General features: G+C 57.5%; 2 protein-coding genes across 2 annotated transcripts; one reads left to right on the forward strand and one right to left on the reverse strand.

Moving 5' to 3' along the window:
* Window positions 1–538: 538 nt before the first annotated feature.
* TRAVEDRAFT_60182 (uncharacterized protein) lies at window positions 539–9,740 on the forward strand (the record flags this gene model as incomplete). The annotated part of the gene is made up of 26 exons (XM_008043921.1): window positions 539–755; window positions 864–1,258; window positions 1,394–1,417; window positions 1,468–1,581; window positions 1,637–1,686; window positions 1,736–1,915; window positions 1,969–2,200; window positions 2,230–2,474; window positions 2,524–3,390; window positions 3,523–3,578; window positions 3,636–4,507; window positions 4,744–4,825; window positions 4,881–4,940; window positions 4,990–5,131; window positions 5,189–5,336; window positions 5,391–5,618; window positions 5,670–5,786; window positions 5,839–6,120; window positions 6,175–6,350; window positions 6,415–6,874; window positions 6,933–7,002; window positions 7,052–7,086; window positions 7,108–8,488; window positions 8,542–8,597; window positions 8,669–9,162; window positions 9,219–9,740. 25 exons carry the CDS (start codon window positions 539–541, stop codon window positions 8,831–8,833), a joined length of 6,654 nt encoding a protein of 2,217 aa, XP_008042112.1. The 3' UTR covers window positions 8,834–9,162; window positions 9,219–9,740.
* Window positions 9,741–10,035: 295 nt separating this feature from the next.
* On the reverse strand, window positions 10,036–11,409 carry TRAVEDRAFT_22573 (uncharacterized protein; the record flags this gene model as incomplete). Its single annotated transcript, XM_008043500.1, has 4 exons — window positions 10,036–10,050; window positions 10,080–10,452; window positions 10,504–10,985; window positions 11,260–11,409. 4 exons carry the CDS (start codon window positions 11,407–11,409, stop codon window positions 10,036–10,038), a joined length of 1,020 nt encoding a protein of 339 aa, XP_008041691.1.
* Between the last annotated feature and the right edge of the window lie 7,563 nt (window positions 11,410–18,972).

Here is an 18,972-nt window from a genome sequence, read left to right on the forward strand (position 1 = left end):
AGTCTGTTCTCGTACGTAGGACAGAATGCTCAGGCTCTGTATTGGTAGGTCGAATACGACCGTAAGGTACCTCGTTTCCATCCCACTTCGGATGCGGCGCTCTCTCAGTCCGGTCTTCAAGCCGGTTGCATGCCAGTGGCATGCACCTCCCCGACATCGGAACGGTTTGGCTAGTGATTTTTGTGTACTACGTATTCGAACATCTGATAATCTTAGTTCCTGATTGCAGCGAAGATCACCTCACAAACGGTACAACGTAGGGGTCTTGAGGATGCCGTAGGCGAGGAATGACCTAGGATGAAAAGGGTAGAATACATACGCTCTTGTAAGCGCTTCGTTGGCGCGTGTAGTAGACAGGGTTCGATGGGAGCGCCTCAAGGTGGGGCACGAGGGGTTGATGTTGTCGATATGAAGCTCGAGACCGCCTTCTGGTCGCGTCTTCTTGTCCTCAACCTTATACCTCCCCCCTACCTTGAGTTCCCGACCAAGTCCTGCCTCTTACCATCGTCGCTACTTCATCGTCTCCCACTCTTCAATCATGTCTCAACGACCGCCAGGTCCTTGTAGGGCCTTCAAGACGCCTCAGGGCTGTCGATTTGGCGACCGCTGTCGATACTCTCACGATCGCGGCCCTGTGCCATTGTCGCGGGGGTCCCCCTCGCAGGGCTCGCCATCGCCAGCATCGCCGCCAGCACGCAGCCGTTCGCAAACCCCTCTCCCTCAGACTCCTCAAACACCCAAGAAGGTCCTCGATGGTGTGCCGCACGGCGTTTGTCAATACTATTGGTCCAGAGAGGCGTGCTCGAGGGGTGCGGGGTGCTCCTTCCGCCATACCAAACAACCCGTCGCTTCTGGCTCGTCAGGGCAGTCGGCTCCTGGTACGCCTCGCCTCCCCCAAACGGCCCCCAGTACCGTGCCACGTAACGTGTGTCAGTACTTCTGGTCTACTGGCGCATGCGCGAGGGGCTTCGAGTGCTCCTTTCGCCACGTCAAGCAAGCCATCGCGCCCGGACCTGCAGATCAATCGACGCCCGACGCGTCACAACCCTCAGAACAACCTGAAGTCGATTTCTTTTCTACTGAAGGTCTTACTGCTGGCATCGGGTCTGCGCCGGAAGGCCGGCACACTCTCAACCCCAGCGAGGTCCACAACCACCTCAGAGACTTCATCCGCGACAAACATCATCTCGAAAATCCAGGTCAGATCATGGGGTTCGTGAGGATTTTGGCTAGTGTCAATGATAGCAACAAGACCTGGGTACGCCGCGCAATTGTTCTCCACGACGCTGCCTTTCTTACAGGTTCGTATCATATTTTCACAGAATACGGCGAACGCGCAGGTACGCCAGTTCTCTCGCCATTCGGGTTGGATATATACTTACTGCCATACTAGGAATTCTTGGAGTTCGTAGTGAAGGTGATTACATCTGTCTCGCTGGCTCGTCGCTGTCGTCTTACTCGTCATAGGGAGACGCGCTTCATCGTATCGGCGAGATCTTACGATTTGAACCTGTGAAGACGTCGATCGGGTTTGGAACAGGTGCCCTCTCGTTCCAGAGCGGATACTTCCCCTTGTTCCAGGTGCGTGCGCGATCTTCCTTGGGTATGCTTGGGTATGATGCTAATATACCGGCAGTTTTTTGCGTCGGACCTCGTCCTCAAGTCGACTTTGCACAAGAATATCAAGTAATGTTCTTTACTCTGACTCGTGATCCTTCTGTTGACAATGTCATAGTCATCTGTATTCCATTATCAAGAACAATCACGAATCCATCTTCGCGACGCTCGAGACTTGCCTAGACGAGATGATGGCCGCTCAGTCCTGGACGGATCGAACACCCAATCTCCTCCCATCCCTCCAGAACAATCTCGATGGCCTCAAAATCTTCAGGACACTATCCGTCGTTCTCCTACAGTATGTGAATCAACTGTGCTTCGTTCTGGTTACTGATTCGCCCTCGCCTACAGGTACTTCAACCGCTACAAGGACGCTATACGCAACCACTCCGCCGACGTAGCCCAGTTCATCCAAGACTTCGCGGATTGGTTCGACATCTGGGCCGAAGAGGTCTCTGATCCCGAGCCACGGTTTGCGGACTCGATTGCCCATGCGATCCCAAAAATCCGCGAACTGGGCATCTCCCACGTTCGCGAAGACATCCAACGCCTTCAGGAAATCGTTCAACGAGAGTCCGGCATCGTCCAGCGCCTCCGGTCAAACGAAGCCAGGCCCTCGCCGGGCAGCTGGCTCAGACTTACGACCCTCCCGGCAACCTGCGTCTTGATGGACGGCGGCACGACAACGACTTCACCAACATCGCGGATATCAGGGTCGCCCCTACACACGAAGAGCTCTTCTCCCCCGTACAGCCGTACCTTCCTGTTTTCCGGCATGACGCCCCCCACCACCTGCCTGTAAATTCTATGGAACGACACCTCGACATCCAGTTCAGGCTATTGCGAGAGGATCTGATGTACGATTTTTTCTATTCTCTACCAGCTTTCTTGCTGACATTTGCGCAGATCTACTACTCGTGCATCGATGGCCGCGATCCAAGATGATCTCCTGACGATCTGGCAGCGCCGTCCGAACATGAAGCGCGCACAGAAGACGAAGCTGGAAGAGGTTCTCGAGAAGAAAGGAGGGGCGTATCGCACCAGCGGATACGACTCGGTCTTCTTCCAGATCTACACGAACGTTGAGTTCCTGGAGCAACCTCCCATAGCTCAGCGACGCGGAGTTTGTGTTACCCTGGTCCTTGATTCTCCAGCGGTGGGCTCCGCGCGCGAGAAGGACGCGAAGAAACGCTACGACTTCTGGGAGCACAGCAAACGTCTGCAGGGGTCGAGTCTCGTCGCACTCGTCGTGGTCTCCGACCGCGCCATCCGAGCCTACCTCGGCGTCGTTTCCTCTTTCGGCAAGGATATCGCCGAGTCGTCGAAACATGCCAAGGATCGCATCCAGCTGCAGGTCGCATTCTTCGACGCCGACGTCGAGCTGAAGGCGTTACAGGGCGAGCGGCTTTGCAAGAATGCGTCTTCGTACGCGTTCCTGGTTGACAACAGCGTCATGTTCGAAAGCGTCCGGCCGTTCTTGGAGAGGATCAAGACGATCGAGCCGACGGCGATTCCTTTCGCGCGCTACATCGCCCCCGCTGAGTCGATCAAGGAGGTCGCTGTCATGCCGCCCAAGTACGCGCGGGTCCCCGCATTCCGGTTCAAGCTACAGTGCTTGGCTCAGAAGGGGAAGATCATCAACGACCTCGACATCTTGAACCCCGCGGCAGTCGCAAGAGCTCGGCAGCAGCTGAAGACGAGCAGCGTGCTGGATCCTAGCCAAGCTGATGCCGTTGTAGATACCCTGACGAAGGAAGTCTCGCTGATCCAAGGGTGAGTGAGCATCCGTTCAGCGAATGACCGTTCTGATGGATTCCGATACCGTAGACCCCCCGGGACGGGCAAGGTATGTCCCCTCCTCTAGATTAGGGGTTTTCAGCTCAATGATTCCTATCTTTCCTAGAGCTACACAGCGAAGGAGATTCTTCGAGTGCTCTTCACAAGCAAGATTCGGCCCATTGGTATGTAATCCTATACTTGTGCACATCCGGTACGATCTCACGGACTATGTTCATTAGTCCTCATCGCGTTCACGAATCACGCTCTCGACCATATGCTCACCTCCGTACTGGACGCCGGGATCACCAACAAGGTCGTGCGTCTCGGTACGCGTTCCTCGGACGAGCGGATCATGCAGTATACGCTCGACAAGCTCGAGAAGGTCGCCTCGGCTTCCAACTTGGACAGATCATTCAAGCGTCAGTACGCCGTCATGAAGAAGCTGGAGGAACAGATGACGAACGTGATGACTGCGATTCGCCTTCCTTTGCTCGACTGGGACAAGATCGAACAATACCTCGATATCCACTACCCTGATCACGCCAACGCCTTCCGGATGCCGCCGTTCTGGATTGTAGCGCTCTCGGGGCTCATGTGGGCGGAAGAGGGGGAGCTCGGCGAGTGGCAGGACGTCAAGAAGAAGAGTACGAAGAAGAAGGAGACCGTGGAAAGCTCCGTGCGAAACACGCTCTACGGATTCTGGAGAGCGGGGCGGGACATCCAGTACCTTCAGGTCCAGCCGCCGACAGAAGCGCCGCCTACGCAGAAAGGCAAAGGGAAGAGCAAGGACGTCGGCGTATCGCCGCAGGACGAGTCCGAGCAGATGCCGCTGCTGGCGAATCCCATCGCGTTCTTCGAGTCCCTGGGGTTCGTCGGGATGATGCCTCCGATCCCAGTACTCGACCGACCCCTCGGCGACTTGCTCGAGCACTCGAGTGTTTGGGCGATGTCGCTGACTGAGCGCACTCGTCTGGCTGGCGACTGGGAGCAACGCATCCGAATGAACGCGTACGCATCGCAGCTGGACCACTACAATTCCATACGTGACGATTACAAGGAGGCGTGCAAGAACTATGATGATCTCAGGGACGAGGTTCGCTCACATGCGCTTGCAACCCAGCACAGTCAATGCTAAACATCCACGGTATACTACCAGAATCGTCGTCGTCTTCTCAGCCAAAATGATCTGATCGCCTGCACAACGACCGGTAGGTCATCGCTTCAAATATCGTAATATCTGCTTACTGGTATACCCAAAGGTGCGGCCTCGCTGACATCTCTCCTAGAGGTACGTTCATTGCATGACCCTCAAATCAGTGATCTTTCTAATGCTGGAGTTCCATACAGAGTGTTGGTCCACAGGTCCTCCTAGTCGAGGAAGCCGGTCAGGTCCTCGAAGCCCATATTTTGACATCTCTTGTACCTTCCGGTACGTCTGACGCCCTTGCTATATTTATATTCCCCAGAGATTAACCTTGGCCTAGTGCGCCACCTCATATGCATCGGCGATCCCCAACAACTTCGACCGACTCTCGCCACGTTCGGTATGTCCTTTGCCAACAAGGCATAGAAGCCCATCTGATTATTTCATAGCACTTTCGATGGATAGCGAACGGGGAAATCAACTGTTCAAGTTTGACAGATCACTCATGGAACGCCTCGTAGACAACGGCTTCCAGATGTCTCAGATCAATGTTCAGCGTCGGATGCGCCCCACAATTTCGCATTTCATCAGGTACGCTCGACCCCAGTCCAACACAATATTATATTGAAGTTGTGCATTCTGTGCTAGAACGATTCTCTACCCCAAGCTTGAGGACAACGCGCTCGTGTACCAATATCCGGCTGTGCAGGGTATGCAGAAGGACGTGTTCTTTTACAACCACCTCAACAAGGAGGGCGGCTCGGATGACTCGGTATCGAAGTATAACACCTTCGAGGTAAGTGATACGAATTCAACGCCCCTCCGGGACTAACTCAGCACTTTTGACTAGGTGGAGATGATTCGCGATCTCGTCATATACTTCCTGCGACAAGGCATGTACAGCGAACCAGGCGATATTGCTGTTCTCTGCGCCTATCTCGGACAGTTGACGAAAGTGCGTGCTGCACTCCGAGACATGAAGATCGCTGTCGCTGTCGACGAGCGTGATGCAGAAGAACTCGCTCGACAAGGACTCGAGGAACAAATCGACTTCGAGGAAGTTCTCGTCGCGAAACATGTGAGTGAGGCACTCTCTCAAGCGACATGTAAGCTTATGCCTATCTTATAGGTGCGCCTTGGTACCGTTGATATTTTCCAAGGACAAGAGGCGAAGATCGTCATCGTCTCGCTCGTGCGGAATTCGGGGCAGTGTGATACAGGTTCCGCGTCGATTGGTTTCCTGAAGGCGAGCAGCACGACACACTATGTTTACGGTCAATACTCACTCGTTTCTCCAGAGCTCGAACCGCATCAATGTCGCTCTTTCTAGGGCGAAGCATGGTCTCTTCATCCTGGGGAATGCCGCAAATCTTCGCAAGAATGGCACCTGGTCGACCATCCTCGACGAGATGGAAGATCGGGGCCAAATTGGAACTGGTTTCCCGATCATTTGCCCCCGCCATCCCGACCAGACCTCCTTCATCACTAAACCGGGCGAACTCTCCATCGTCGCTCCCGCTGGTGGTTGCCTCCTTCCCTGCGGTTTCCGCATGAGCTGCGGGCACATTTGTCCCTCTGCGGTACGAGTTTTGTCCATTTGTGCGACATACAAATGGCTTATCGGTCATTCGCAGTGTCACTCAGCGCCGGACAACCATCGCAGCATTCGGTGCCTTGCGCCTTGCAACCGCACTCCATGTCCTAGAAACCACCCATGCGCTAAGAGATGCTCTGACGATTGCGGAAGATGCGAGTTCCCGATGTACAAGGTCGTCCTTCCTTGTGGACATACAGCTGCCAAAGTGTATTGGTAAGTTGCACCGTCATGCGACGTCAACCGGACAGCCGAGTCTTATAATATCTCTTCATGACAGCTACCAGCTCGAGCAGCTCGCTTCAGTCAAATGCACCAAGCAGGTTCGGAAACCACTCTCCAGCTGCGAGCATTCAGCGGCTATGCCTTGTCATCGCGATCCCGCCACTGTGTCCTGCAGGGAACCTTGCACAGGTTCTCTGGAGTGTTGCAGCAAGTCCTGCAAAGCCTCGTGCGGAGACTGCCAAGCGCTCAACCTCGAAGCCCAACGGGGCCAAGGAGGCAAGATCGTGCGGACGCACCATGTCCCCCATCCCTGCGAGCGGCCGATGTACTGTCAGCACAACTGCGGCATCCCGTGCTCGCAGGACCACGAATGCAACACGAAGTGTAAGTCGCCTTGCCGTCAGCAATGCGTACACCACAGCTGTCCGAAGCCGTGTTCCGAGCCTTGCGCGCCGTGCATGGAGCCCTGCATTTGGTCTTGTGCGCACTTTTCATGCCCTGTTCTCTGCGGTTCGGTAAGTTGTAACACCAAATGTCAATTACCGCTCAACTGACGCTTTCTGTCTGTTTCAGATCTGCTCGCGCCTACCGTGTGACGAGCCTTGTACCAAGAAGCTACGTTGTGGTCATACGTGCCCATCCGGTATGCCTCATCTTTAAATCACTAACCACTCGCTAATCCTCGATACCAGTCTGTGGGGAACCCTGCAGTGATCAGAGGTGCATTGTGTGACTCCCGCAGAACAAGAAGGCGGACATCGTGGACTTCATCATGCAACGACGGCTCGAGGAGATCGACCTGGAGTCTTCCGACGTGAGCGACAGGCTCATCGCTCTGGCATGCGGACATATCTTCACCGTGGAGACCCTCGACGGGCACTGCAGCATGAGCGAGTATTACGAGGTGGATCCGATGGGGCGCTTCCTCTCGACGAAGTCACCCCCAGTCAACTATCAATCTCCGCCGACGTGCCCGACATGCCGAGGGCCGATCAACTCTCTGCGTTACGGCCGCGTCACGAAGCGTGCGACGCTCGACATTCTCGAGCAGAATGTAGCGAGCACAATGTCTGGCGATCTAGATGCGTGCAGCCCTGCAGTTTCCAAGTTCTCATCGTCGCTCCCCGCCCTCGAAGATCGAGCCAGGAAGTTGCCCATTGGCACCAAGAACGAGGACTCCGACGCCGAGGACGCACCACCGCCTTGGGTACAAGACCACGGGCCTCTTCCCGCCACGGCTTTGAACCTCAACGCTATGCAGACGGTACACGGACTGCCACTCGAGGAAGCTCGCGCCTGGAACCAGATCGTCCAGAACATCATCGGTACCTACCGGCGTGTCATCACCATCGCTACTACCCGTGGCGCTCACGTCAAGGCATACGAGTCCGCGCTAACAACACTCTATCGTTTGGAAATGCAGCAGATTACCAGCGACCCCGCCCGAGCTACCGACGCGCCCGAGCCATTGGCCCTCAAGATTGTTGATCACAAGATCGGGCAGCCCCCTCCCAAGGCGGACGTCCGCTTCCAGATCGAGGCATATTTCCTCTCTCTCGAGATTCGCTCGCTTATTGCCCAAGTCGCACGAGCACGCGTTGAGGCTCTGTCCAAGACGTCGACCGAGGCCTCCACCATCGACCATCAAGCCCTGTGGACGACGTTCGTGGATTTCCTGTACTCGTCTTGCATCACGGACGCGAAGAAGGCTCGGGATCTTGCTGACAATTCGTCGGCCACACGGCAGGCCGCGCGTGCGTCTCTACTCGTCATTCGTTACGAGTTCGAAGTCTTCCGGTGGAGGATGCAGTGCAAGCGGACCGATCTCTTCCGAGAGGGCGCTCTCGACGAGAACGCGCGGAACGAACTCTCGCGCGAGGTGAAAGCGCACAAGTCCAGCATGTCGAGGTCCCTCGATACGGTCCAGAAGGACTACATGCGCAAGCGTCCGTCTAAGACCATGGAAGACCTGAAGGCCGAGCGGAAGTGGCTCGAGGAGCACTGTCATCGGAAGGTCGAGGCTTGGCAGGGCGAGTGCGATGCGCTCGAGGAGTTCCTCGTCAAAGGGGGATTCTACCAGCCGTTGTCGCTGCAGGAGCGTGCGGATATCGTGAAGGCATTCGGATTCTGTACGTTTCCGCCGTCTCTTATCCGGTCCGGACAACCTGCTCATATCTCGCAGCGCATCGCGGGCACTTCTACAACTGCGAGAATGGGCACACGTTCGTCATCACCGAGGTATGTCATGCCACAAATGGATCACAGAGATCGCGTCTCGTATTGACGACTATATGCACCACCCCTTGCAGTGCGGAGGCGCTATGGAGGCTTCTAAATGCCCTGAATGTAACGCTCCCATCGGAGGTGCTCACCATCAGCTTGTCTCGTCCAACACTCGTGCCATAGAATTCGAGAACATCGCCAGACAGGAAGGTTCCTTGGATGCACCGTGGCCGTGGGCGCGTGGCGCGTAGGATCGTTGTGGACAAGATATGCAGCGGCAGAACGATACGCCACGTGTAGGAAGGCGAAGAGCGCAGGAGAAGTATAGAATGCACGCAACGTCTAGACCAAGAACCCTCGTACCCATCATATGTCGCTTTCAAGATTCGCAGTCCGTGTCGTTATATACATGTAGAGTCATATTTGTACAAGTATCCAATTCAGAGCGCAATCGAATCCTATCTGTATCCCGATCATGAAGCCATCTCAAGGTCAAGGACCCCATTACCCGAGCGATGGAAGATATCCGGGTTAGGGATCTCACGTAGAGGGAGCGGCAATCTCTCCCCCGAGTCTTCGTCTAGCACCACACCATGATCAGAAGCGCTCTCGCCAACAGGAAAACAAATGACTCACCCTGCCTCGGCGCATGCGCAAACTCATACACAAGCAAATCATCGCTGTCCTCCTCCGCAATAACCAACCTCCCAATCGTCTCGTCCCAGGCAAACGCGATCGCCTTTGTCCCGTCCCACGGCGCATCCCCAAACGTCGCCTGCCGCCTCTTCCCCGTCTCTGGGCGCACGAACCCCTCCGCGTCCATGATGTGCGGCTGGTGCATCCCGCGGTCGATCCATGGGCGGATCTCGCTGATGGGCGGCGCGGCCGTGATGTCGTCCCATGGGGTGTACACCAGCAGCGGGCGCACGACGCCCGGCAGGATGCGCACGCGCGCGTCCGCCTGCGCGTCCTTTTCGAACAGGTCGTTCTTCCCTAGCGGATAGTGGTACAGCACGCGCGGGCGCCGCGGCTGTGATCGCTGTGGACGGCCTCCGGGGGGCGTGGGCGGGTACTCGACGACGATGCGCTGCGGGAAGAAGCGCGCGAGCACGAAGCCCTCCTCGTGCACGCGGCGGCAGTACACAGCAAGCGGGGGCGGGGGCGGGGGGTCCACGTGTTGCGCGCGCAGCTGGCCGAGGATGGAGTCGTCGTTGCGCGGGGAGACGTTCGGGTCGGCGATGTAGACGTGCGTGAGCTGGCCCATCTCCTCACCGAGGATGCACTGGTCGGACATGCGCGTCTGCGCGATCTTGTTCTGGCCGGCGGGGATGATGGTGTATTTCTCGAACGCGTAGATGGGGTGGTTGGGGACGTCGATCTGGCGCACTACGAAGACGGCGCTCTCCTGGGGGATCAGGCGGGCGGCCTTGATGGTGTGAGTCTTTGAGAGAGGTCAGTACATGCTTAACTATGGTGGACGACGGTAAAGACACTTACGTGGACAGCGAGATGGGCCACCGGCATGCAGGTCAAGGTACCCGCCGGTCCTCCCTCGAGCCTTTTGAAGACGATGTCGTTCGGATACTTGGCCACAGAGAGGTAGGGAGAGTCGAACGTCTCTTCAATGTCCGGGCACATCAATCGATGTGTAGGCCCGGCGACAATGCGGACGAGGTTCTCGAAGGGTGGTGGTAGCTTCCTGGCCTCCTCGAAGAATGCTTCAGGGCCGAGATCGATAGGTATATCTGCGAGGGCTTCGAGCGAGGACAGGCGGGCGTGGATGGCGATGCACTCGTATCGAAACTCGATATCCGGGTCGATGTCGTGGTACGTGCTGTACTCGGAGGCGTTGGGGAGGTGGCCCGCCGCGCTGTTCAAATGGTTAACACAGTCTCAACGAGATAAGCGACGCGAGACTCACGCTTTTCGTTTGTCCGTCTTGTGGTGGTAGTCTCTGCGAAGGTACGCCAAAGCGATGCTTTTGTGACCCTTGATCGTGACGTACTTGGCGCGGATGTCGTACGCCTTCGTGGCGGTGTCCGTTTTCGCGATAGGTCGTGAGCGCCCAAACGTGTCCAGAGCGTAGATGACGAGCGAGTACTTCGTCGCTTTGAAGTCAGCAACGGAAGCGACGAGATATCGGCCGCCCGGCAGGAGCGTCATCTCCAGGACGCGGTGGTACGCATCGAACCTCCAGTGATCTCTGGAGCGAGGAATCTTGCTCTCCCAGTTCATGTGCAGGGACAGAGACCGAACCACCAGCCTCTCAGCCTCCAAGCCTGTCATCCGATCGGCAGTGTGGCGAGCCGTCGGCGGGACGGGCGGGAGGGGGATGTCGGTGGTGCGGAGGATGCGCTTCCAGAGCGCGGCGTGATGTGTGAGCTCATAGTAGAGCTTGCTAACCTGTAATACATGTGAGACGAACGTTGGTCCCTTGCAGCGCGGCACAAAAAGATAGGCCATCACGAAAGATCCACGCTCAGGACTGATGGAGAGCCGAGCCCCACTCGACCTCGGTCAGGCCTCCAAACGCCCGCTAGAATGGGGGCAGCCTGGATGGCGAGCGATTCAACTGCTATGAAAGACAGTGATCGCGTATGGATCTCCAAAACGCGTGGGCATGTTTCTTTTGATATGGCCCATCGCTTTGTACCGTGCTATGATAGAGAAGACGAACCTGTCGTAGACGGAGAATATCCAAGACGTCCAGGTAGCTCATGACAGAGTCGAGTAGGATATCATTTGTAAGACAGTCGAGACAGTCTTTCCGTGGCTTCTTCCCCAGAAATCGACTGAGCGAGTTCGTGATAATGTTGATCCTAGACATCCCCAGCGTCGTCCGGGATGACAGTGAGAGTAGCGCGAGGAGAGTCGAGTGCGACGAGTGCGAGGAAGAGAGAGGTGGAGGATACCCCGCGTCCGCATGAGCATATGTTGACGTGCCAGATCAGAGCGTTGCCCGAGAGACGTTGTAGTCCAATTCTAGCAAACATTGTAGTTTCCCGAGCGAAGCCAGCCAGCAGGAAAACAAGGGCGTCCGAACAACATACATTTCCTAATTGGGAACCCTCAAAACGTTCCCACGCCACACCCTCACCTACGGTGAGTAGAGTGGCGCATTCTCGTCACTGGGGTCCGAGAATGTGCATAGTCCAAGGGCCAAGGATATAAAACAGAGTCGATATGCGAGACCAGCAGAGAGAGACTAAGATAAAGGTCGCCGATAGCATGAGACACGGCGGGGAATCCAGTGGCGTTGTGTAGTCGTCCGGGTAGAGACCGAGTGTGTTAGATGCAACGGTGATGTGAGAGGTGAAGATCTCCTTGATCATCGAAGGACGAGGGTAGGAACAAGGGACGAAGAGAGAAAGGAAATGGCAGCCATGCCTCGGCCGGAGGGATGCGGGCAGTTGCAGAGTACAAGGAGCGGGAACGGCCGGCTACTGCCGGGCGTACGTCCGTGACCTATTTGCTTCATGACTTCGTGGTACGAATGCTCTGCAGGGCAGTCTAATAGTTAAATGGTTTATGGGATGAGTGTGCCGCGGCTCAGCTCACAAGTCGACATGCACCCGCTCGTAATGTTGGCCGGGCGAGAGAAAGAGAGTACAGGCGCCTATCGAAGACAACGCCACGATGCTCTCGGGCGCTCGTTCACCCGTTCCAACTTTATGCTCAGCTCGTTGTTTCCATCCACCATCAACATGTTCGCTCACTCACTAGCACGGTCAGCCTAGCTTCACACGCCTGTTTTGTGACCCATGCCTATATCGCTCTTGCGGGCTGAACGTTGCATACGCACATGCCGCTGGATAGGATATCGAGCACCGGTGAGAGTCAACTTGAATCTCTGTGCCTCTGGCGCCACCTAGGACTGTCGCCGATCGCAAGCGATCGGGGGAGCGATTTTTCGCGTGCGGTCTGTACTTGGTTCATATGCCCTATCGGCACAGGTCCTGTCGCTCTTGCTGCACGGGAACGGGAGGGATGGCCCCCTCCTGCGACGCGGCTCCAGACACCAAGAACCCCGGGTCACATCGCTGTCTTCGAGTAGCGCGTCGGCTTCGCGCCGTGCGCTGTCTGAGCTCGGTGTGGTCCTCGGGAAGCTCCTCCGGGGGCTTTTCAAGAGGCATGGATTCGCTATGGGGGGTCCATGACTGAGCCTTTGCGCCGTACGGTGCTCTGGCCTATTTCGCCTTTAGCAATTCATCATTGCGGGGTATTACCGTCCGAAGTTACATGTCTGTCAGTTTGGCAGGCTGTAACGGGTGGCCTGTGTTGGCCAGCACAGTATCGTCTGTTGTCGCACCGTCGCTGGGTACGAGGGGCATTCTTGAACCAGGTACAGGTCCGGCGTTCAGAGTCGCTGGGCGTGGTGCCGCATGACATGCATCATAAGCGACCTCTCGTAGGCCGTTGGCGTGCCATTGTGGTGCCCGTCCCCGGCTGTTCGCGACCACCAATTTTTGGGACTCTTATGCTCCTCGAGAGCGCTGGATTCTGCGTGCTGTTATAAATTTGCAGTATCTCGAGGCTCCTCGTTCTTCGACCCCCCAAACATTCATGAGAGCTACGCTGTACGTCGGTACTCGTTGCACTACTAGGTTGCTCATGTTGAACTACAAGCATTGCAGCTCAGCCCCAGCCCATAGGTGGAATATCCGAATCGCCGCCCTGCGCTGGTCTGGCAACTTCACCTGTTGACCCGTGCATAGGAGTCTCGCGCTGATCGCATCTTCCTCATCATGTCGAGACGTCCGGTAATAGTACTGTGAGCAACGGTGATACTCGTACTATACGAGCTCAGCGTGATGGCTGACCGTTCGAACCGTCTAGGTTTCCCGCAGTACGTGATGTACCGTGCATCGCCTGTGCATTCACTCATATCGCTGGACCGATGCGCGTGGGCGATGTAACATCTGTAGGCCAATAGTCTAGCTGAGCAGGTGCAATCGGTTTCAGGCGCGAGGCAGGCGAGATCGCAGCGACGCCGGTCGCCGAGAGCATCCTCCAATATTCAGCATATCTATGTCGTGTTCGTCGGGCTCAGGTCCTGCCAGGTAATGGGTGCGGCATGCATGCGGCGCATCGCTCGACGATTCACGTCGTTCTCGAGCAGAGCGATTGAGCATGCGGAACGTACATGTTATCCGCTGTGACGACCGCGTTACTCCAGTGTACTGTGCTTGATTGCTCTTGTTCTGGAGGAACTTCCCTTTGCTGATACGATGTAATCTATAGTTGTTATTGGATATCCGGTATCGCAGCACTCGATGAGAGACTACGACGGCATATTATACCTATTCATTCTCATGTGCGGTTCGTAGACTCGGGGAAGCAACATATGTTTGAGCCGGCAGTCCAAGTCACGTCAGAGTGTCCGTGTGCTAGACAGAGTCAGAAAACACCCGCCAACAACGTATACAACTGGGTATGCCACGAGATAGAAAGAAAATAGATGCATTCGCGCACACGGATTGCGTACATGTTATCTGACGTCCAGGCTCTCAAGCATCTATGAGAACCTCCGCTATATCCGTTCCATCGCACCGGGAGAAACAGACCCTCCCTCCGAGCTGCACACACACAAGGCGCGTCATCGCAGGAACACCTCGCACGCGTCCCCCAATTCACTCCAGCGGCGCACCGTACCGACTACCAGCCTTCCACACAGAACCCCATAGGCCGACTCGCACGTCACCGCTCCAGGCCCACGACGCCGTGTCTGCACCATCGAGGTACCCGGCGCGCGAGACCCTGAGCACATCCGCAGGACCCAGACCGCCGAAGCACAGAGAACCCCCGAGCAGCGAGCGAGAAGTCCCCCGCCGGGCGGGCCCCAGGGGCGGACGCGCGCGTAGAAGCAGCCCCATCCCGGGCCCGGGCGAGTGCTCCGAGGGCAGATCGACGGTACAGACGGACGCGGCTGCGGATCACGCCCCCGGGGGGCGCGGAGAAGCAGCGTCGAGCATCGACGGCTCGGGCGCGCGCGTCCGGATCGACACTCGTACGTCCGCTCCGTTCCGCTGCACCCCGAGATGATGTGCTGTGTCCGATTTGGAGGGGGGATCAGGGTCCTCGCAACGCATTGTATGGGCCCCGATACGAAGGCGCGGGGCCGGAGCGGGGTGGGAACTGAATGTCGGCGGGAGTGCTCGCTCCTCCGACGCGTCCGAGTATACCCTGCGAAGTAGTAGCATAAGATGAGTACGGGCAAAATCAGCAAGCAACTCATGAACCCGCTAGTAGGAGGGCGCGGCACGACTTTGAGGCCAACGAAGAGACATCGGCAACAGAGAAGAGGCGGCACCAAGGGCGGCGCGGTCAGTAAGCACTGATCAGCACCGTCCAAACAAGAATGGGGTCATCCTACTCGTCGGCTGTAAGCAGGGCGTGCGCGGTGGTGAGAGCTCAGGCGCACCCAGACCGCCCACTACTCGCGAGCCCCTCGGAGGCCGCCCTCGCGAGAAGCGCATCGGCGGGCCATTCTGACCCGTCCGCGCGACTTCTAGCGCGAGCCTGAACGACGAACCTTCGCGCACGCACACGCCCGGACGCGTCTGTCAGACATGTGCACGGCGATCTGCACGGCCGAACAGGGAAACACGGTTGCCCGTGTCCAATCTTCCAGCCCTTCCCGCCTAGACGAGGTCGACGCACACGTCCGCCACAGAGTGCTATTCGACATCGGCTATGTATTCTGATCACTCCGGAGTGTTAGCGGGAGCCGCGCGGCATAGCGGGAGCACTCACCAAGCACTAGACAGACGAAGTTCCCCTCAAACTATGTCACCGGAGACATGGGCGCAGCGGTCCGCGGCGGGCCTTGTATCCGCCACCGCTGATTGCGTTCAGCTTCGACCCGCGTTTTAGTCTGCAGAGTTCAGGAATAGTCAGGTACAGTTCATTAGCACCTACTGCGCCTCCCACAGCCTGCATGCAAGCATATCAGCACTCGCGCAAGCTCACCTCTGCCACACCCAGTGCCTCGCGCTCCGAGAGCCTCGTATCCGCATCGCCCACCCTGAAAGATAGATCTGTGGCCAATTGCTAGCGCGAGCGCGCGCGGGAGGGTGTCAAATAGATAAGCACGCGCGGGCGCTGGGAGCTGCGAAGCCCGAGAAGCACCGTGCGGGAAGCTGGAAGCCCATGGAGGTTCTGTTCCGCCGGTGATGGGGTCGGAGTCGGAGTGCAGCACACGCCTCTCGGGCAGCGCACTCAGACGGCAGCGTCAGCCCCAGCAGGCAGCTGTGTTCGCATGACGGCAGCCACGCACGTTGCGACCCGCGATGGGCACCAGCGATGCCTGCGCTGCGAACGTGAGCGGACGTGAGCTACTTACGCTAGTGAGCCTCCGGCGCAGCGCGTCTCGCTGTACGCGATCGACTGCCTCCATCGAAATCCGGACGGAACGGGAGAATGGCAGAATCGGGCGGGAGAAGGTGTCCCGGTGGAAGAGGAGAGACTCACCGCTGCGGCCGCGTCGGAGGCGAACTGACTGCCTCACCCTCGTGCAGGCCCACGCCAGAGGAAGCAATGGGGGTGCAATTGTGCATGCGCGGAAGGAGAAAAAACATTGCACGGGGCGTCATGGACACTTATGACCACCGACGATCTCCTGCATAGATCCCGCCCGAGAAGCCCTCGCGTCCCTTGGCGCAGGCGATCGCGCGGACAGCGTTCGAGAGCGAAAAAAGAGTGCCAGACGTGCAGTCGAGATGCACGCCTCGAGGCGCGGCCAGCGTGCGTCGCCGTGGCCGCGCATGTGAAGGGGGCGCGCGACGCACCAATCGCGACTGAGCACCCTGTCGCGTAAGTTATAGTACCCAGGACGAGGGTGCAGGAGTACCATCATGCCGTGGATTCCCCGAGGCGCAGCGTCGCCGCCCCCGACGCCGTCAAACAGCTCTCTGTCCCCGGAAACCAGGCAACAGGATGATGCAGCAGTGCAGCCGTCGCGGCGCTGCCACGCCACGCCAGCGCGGGATAGACCGTCGACATGGAGCAGGGAACGGGCGGAAGAAACGCGATTGGGCCTCTGGGCGAGCGCGCGCCACGACGCTGGCCGGATTCCCAGTTGGGCAGCGACGATCCAACGATCCAACGCGCGATGTGGACAAATAACGAGATGATATCACGGCAAGGGCGACTTCGTCGACACTCGGGTAACGATAAGGACGAGTGTCCGTGTCAAAGTACGCCCACTGTCGCGCAATCGTGTACAACGTGCGGGCGCAGCCCTGCACGGGCGAAATGGAGGTGGGAACGGCGCCAGCGTAGGTTCCCTTCTGAGGGTGCGGTGGAATTCGAGCGAGGAAAGGGTAGAGGGGAATGAAACGACTGAATGCGAAAGCCTCCAGCGATATGGCCACAATCTCGCCGCATACGCGAGCGAAGCAGGCCTGGGGACATGCGAGGCAGATGAAGGAACAACAAAAAGAAGGTATAGCGTTAGTGGCAAACGCCCAGAAGCACGGGGCGAAGACGTAAACGCGTAGCGCAAAGGCACGACTCCTTCGCCTTCCAGGGCGACGTCATGCATCATCTCGCATCTGAGTGGTGAAGATTGCAGTCGAGAAGGACTCGAGGCCGGCCTGAGTCAATGCCAGCATCGACCAGACCGGCAGGGATGAGTAACCCGACGAGAATAGCGCGGTCCCGACGCACGTCAAAGAGGCGGCCGGACATGAGGCAGTCGGCGCACTGTGAAGGACCACGGGGAATGTCTCCGGTCACATCCCCGGGAGCGGTCGCGATGGTTTCGAGCGCGAGCGGACGCGGCGCATGCGGGCAAAAGGGAGGCGGCGGCGGCCTGATAAAGTATGGTGTCGGGCGGGCTCAGCGTCGCCATGGGTATCGAATCTTATCTAGCCGCAAAAGAGAGGGTTTCAGCTCAGATAGAGATATATCATGAAAAGCCGCTTACGTTGACAGCGAGCGAGGCGTCCTGTCTAAAGCGCGAGATCGCAGCGAAAGCCGGCGTCAGGCATCGCACGGTGGAAGCACCATGGTGGAGGAAAAATCGCACAAACGGCACAGGATGAGCTGGGATGATGCGGAGGCCGGGGAGCGTGGAGAAAGACGTACACAACGTAAGCCACACCTCGAAATCCAGCGCCAGGCAAGAGAATAAGCCACAGAATTGCCGTTTCCGGTGCCGAAGCGGGAGACACGAGGTGCCTAGGAAGTGGAGACGCCCGAAGTGTCGAAGAAGACAGACCACTTTTTTGCACGTTCCTGATGTCCATTTGGCTGCGGAATGGGCCAAGGAGCATTTGAAGTGTCTTTGTGAGACGTTATGGGTACAACAGGAAGTGCGAGAGCGACTTCTTGTCGTAGGGGCAGATTTCATAGAGAGCACTGGTCCGCGAAGTCCACAGCAGGAGTTTGAGACAGTAAACTGCAGTATGAGGCTGTATGAGGTCATCACCGACATAAGCTGACCGGTTTGCGAGGATTCAGCAACATTGCCTAGGCGTCGATGACCCTACTTGCGGATCGGAGTCGAAAAGCCCTGCAAAAATACACTGCCAAGGGACGCTGGATGAGGTAAACTACGCTCTGGGATGCCACAAGCCCAAATAAGAGCCAAAGTACGTACCAGGAATGCCACGCGTATTATGGCTGGGCTGCCTCGAGCTCACTTTCGGAGGCAATGCGAAAGCTCTAAACAGAGGATCTTGGAAACGATCCACCACCATTGATTCGAGAGGGGCTGATAGAGTGCAGCATCCAACCACAGCACATGCAGCATGCCGATAGAGAGCGGGCGGGGCGTGTATAAGCAGCGTGTAAGCAGCAACCTGGACCATGGAGGTTGCCTGCGTGCCCCTTAGCCCACTCAAAGGCCGTTTGAATGCAATCTGAGGAAGTACATTAGCAAGCATCAACGAGCACGGCCCAGAGCATCGAGGCTTACCGGCATTAACGAAGAGGTCGTAAGGGTCCACATGCATCGTCGCAGTAACTCCTAAAGAAGCGACCAGACCTTAGCGCCTTGGTGTGCACACGACCCATCCCCGACGCACCTCGCTCGCGCGCTGCGCCCTTTCGCCTAACAAGGCAGGCCCGCAGGGGTAGTCGGTCCGACGCGTGCGAGTGTGTGCGGCCTGTGGGTCCACGGTCCACCACACGCGACAATGTGGACGCCGTCGACGCGGCCAGCTGACTGCACGCGCCGCGCAAACCGCGCGTCCGCGCACGGCTCTTGGCGGCTGCGTCCACAACGCGTCGTGAGCGTTTCCGGATCTCGTGTATGATTCTATGAAGCCAAGAATACGCTACCTGCGCTATGGGCGGACGCGATGGAACTAACTTCGAAGTCGTGATCGGCGGCAATGTCCGCGACGAGTAGAGCGCGCCAAGGACGCCCGGCGGCATGTCCGCGTTC

The sequence above is a fragment of the Trametes versicolor genome (genome assembly GCF_000271585.1).
Source record: "Trametes versicolor FP-101664 SS1 unplaced genomic scaffold TRAVEscaffold_10, whole genome shotgun sequence".
Classification (NCBI taxonomy): domain Eukaryota; kingdom Fungi; phylum Basidiomycota; class Agaricomycetes; order Polyporales; family Polyporaceae; genus Trametes; species Trametes versicolor.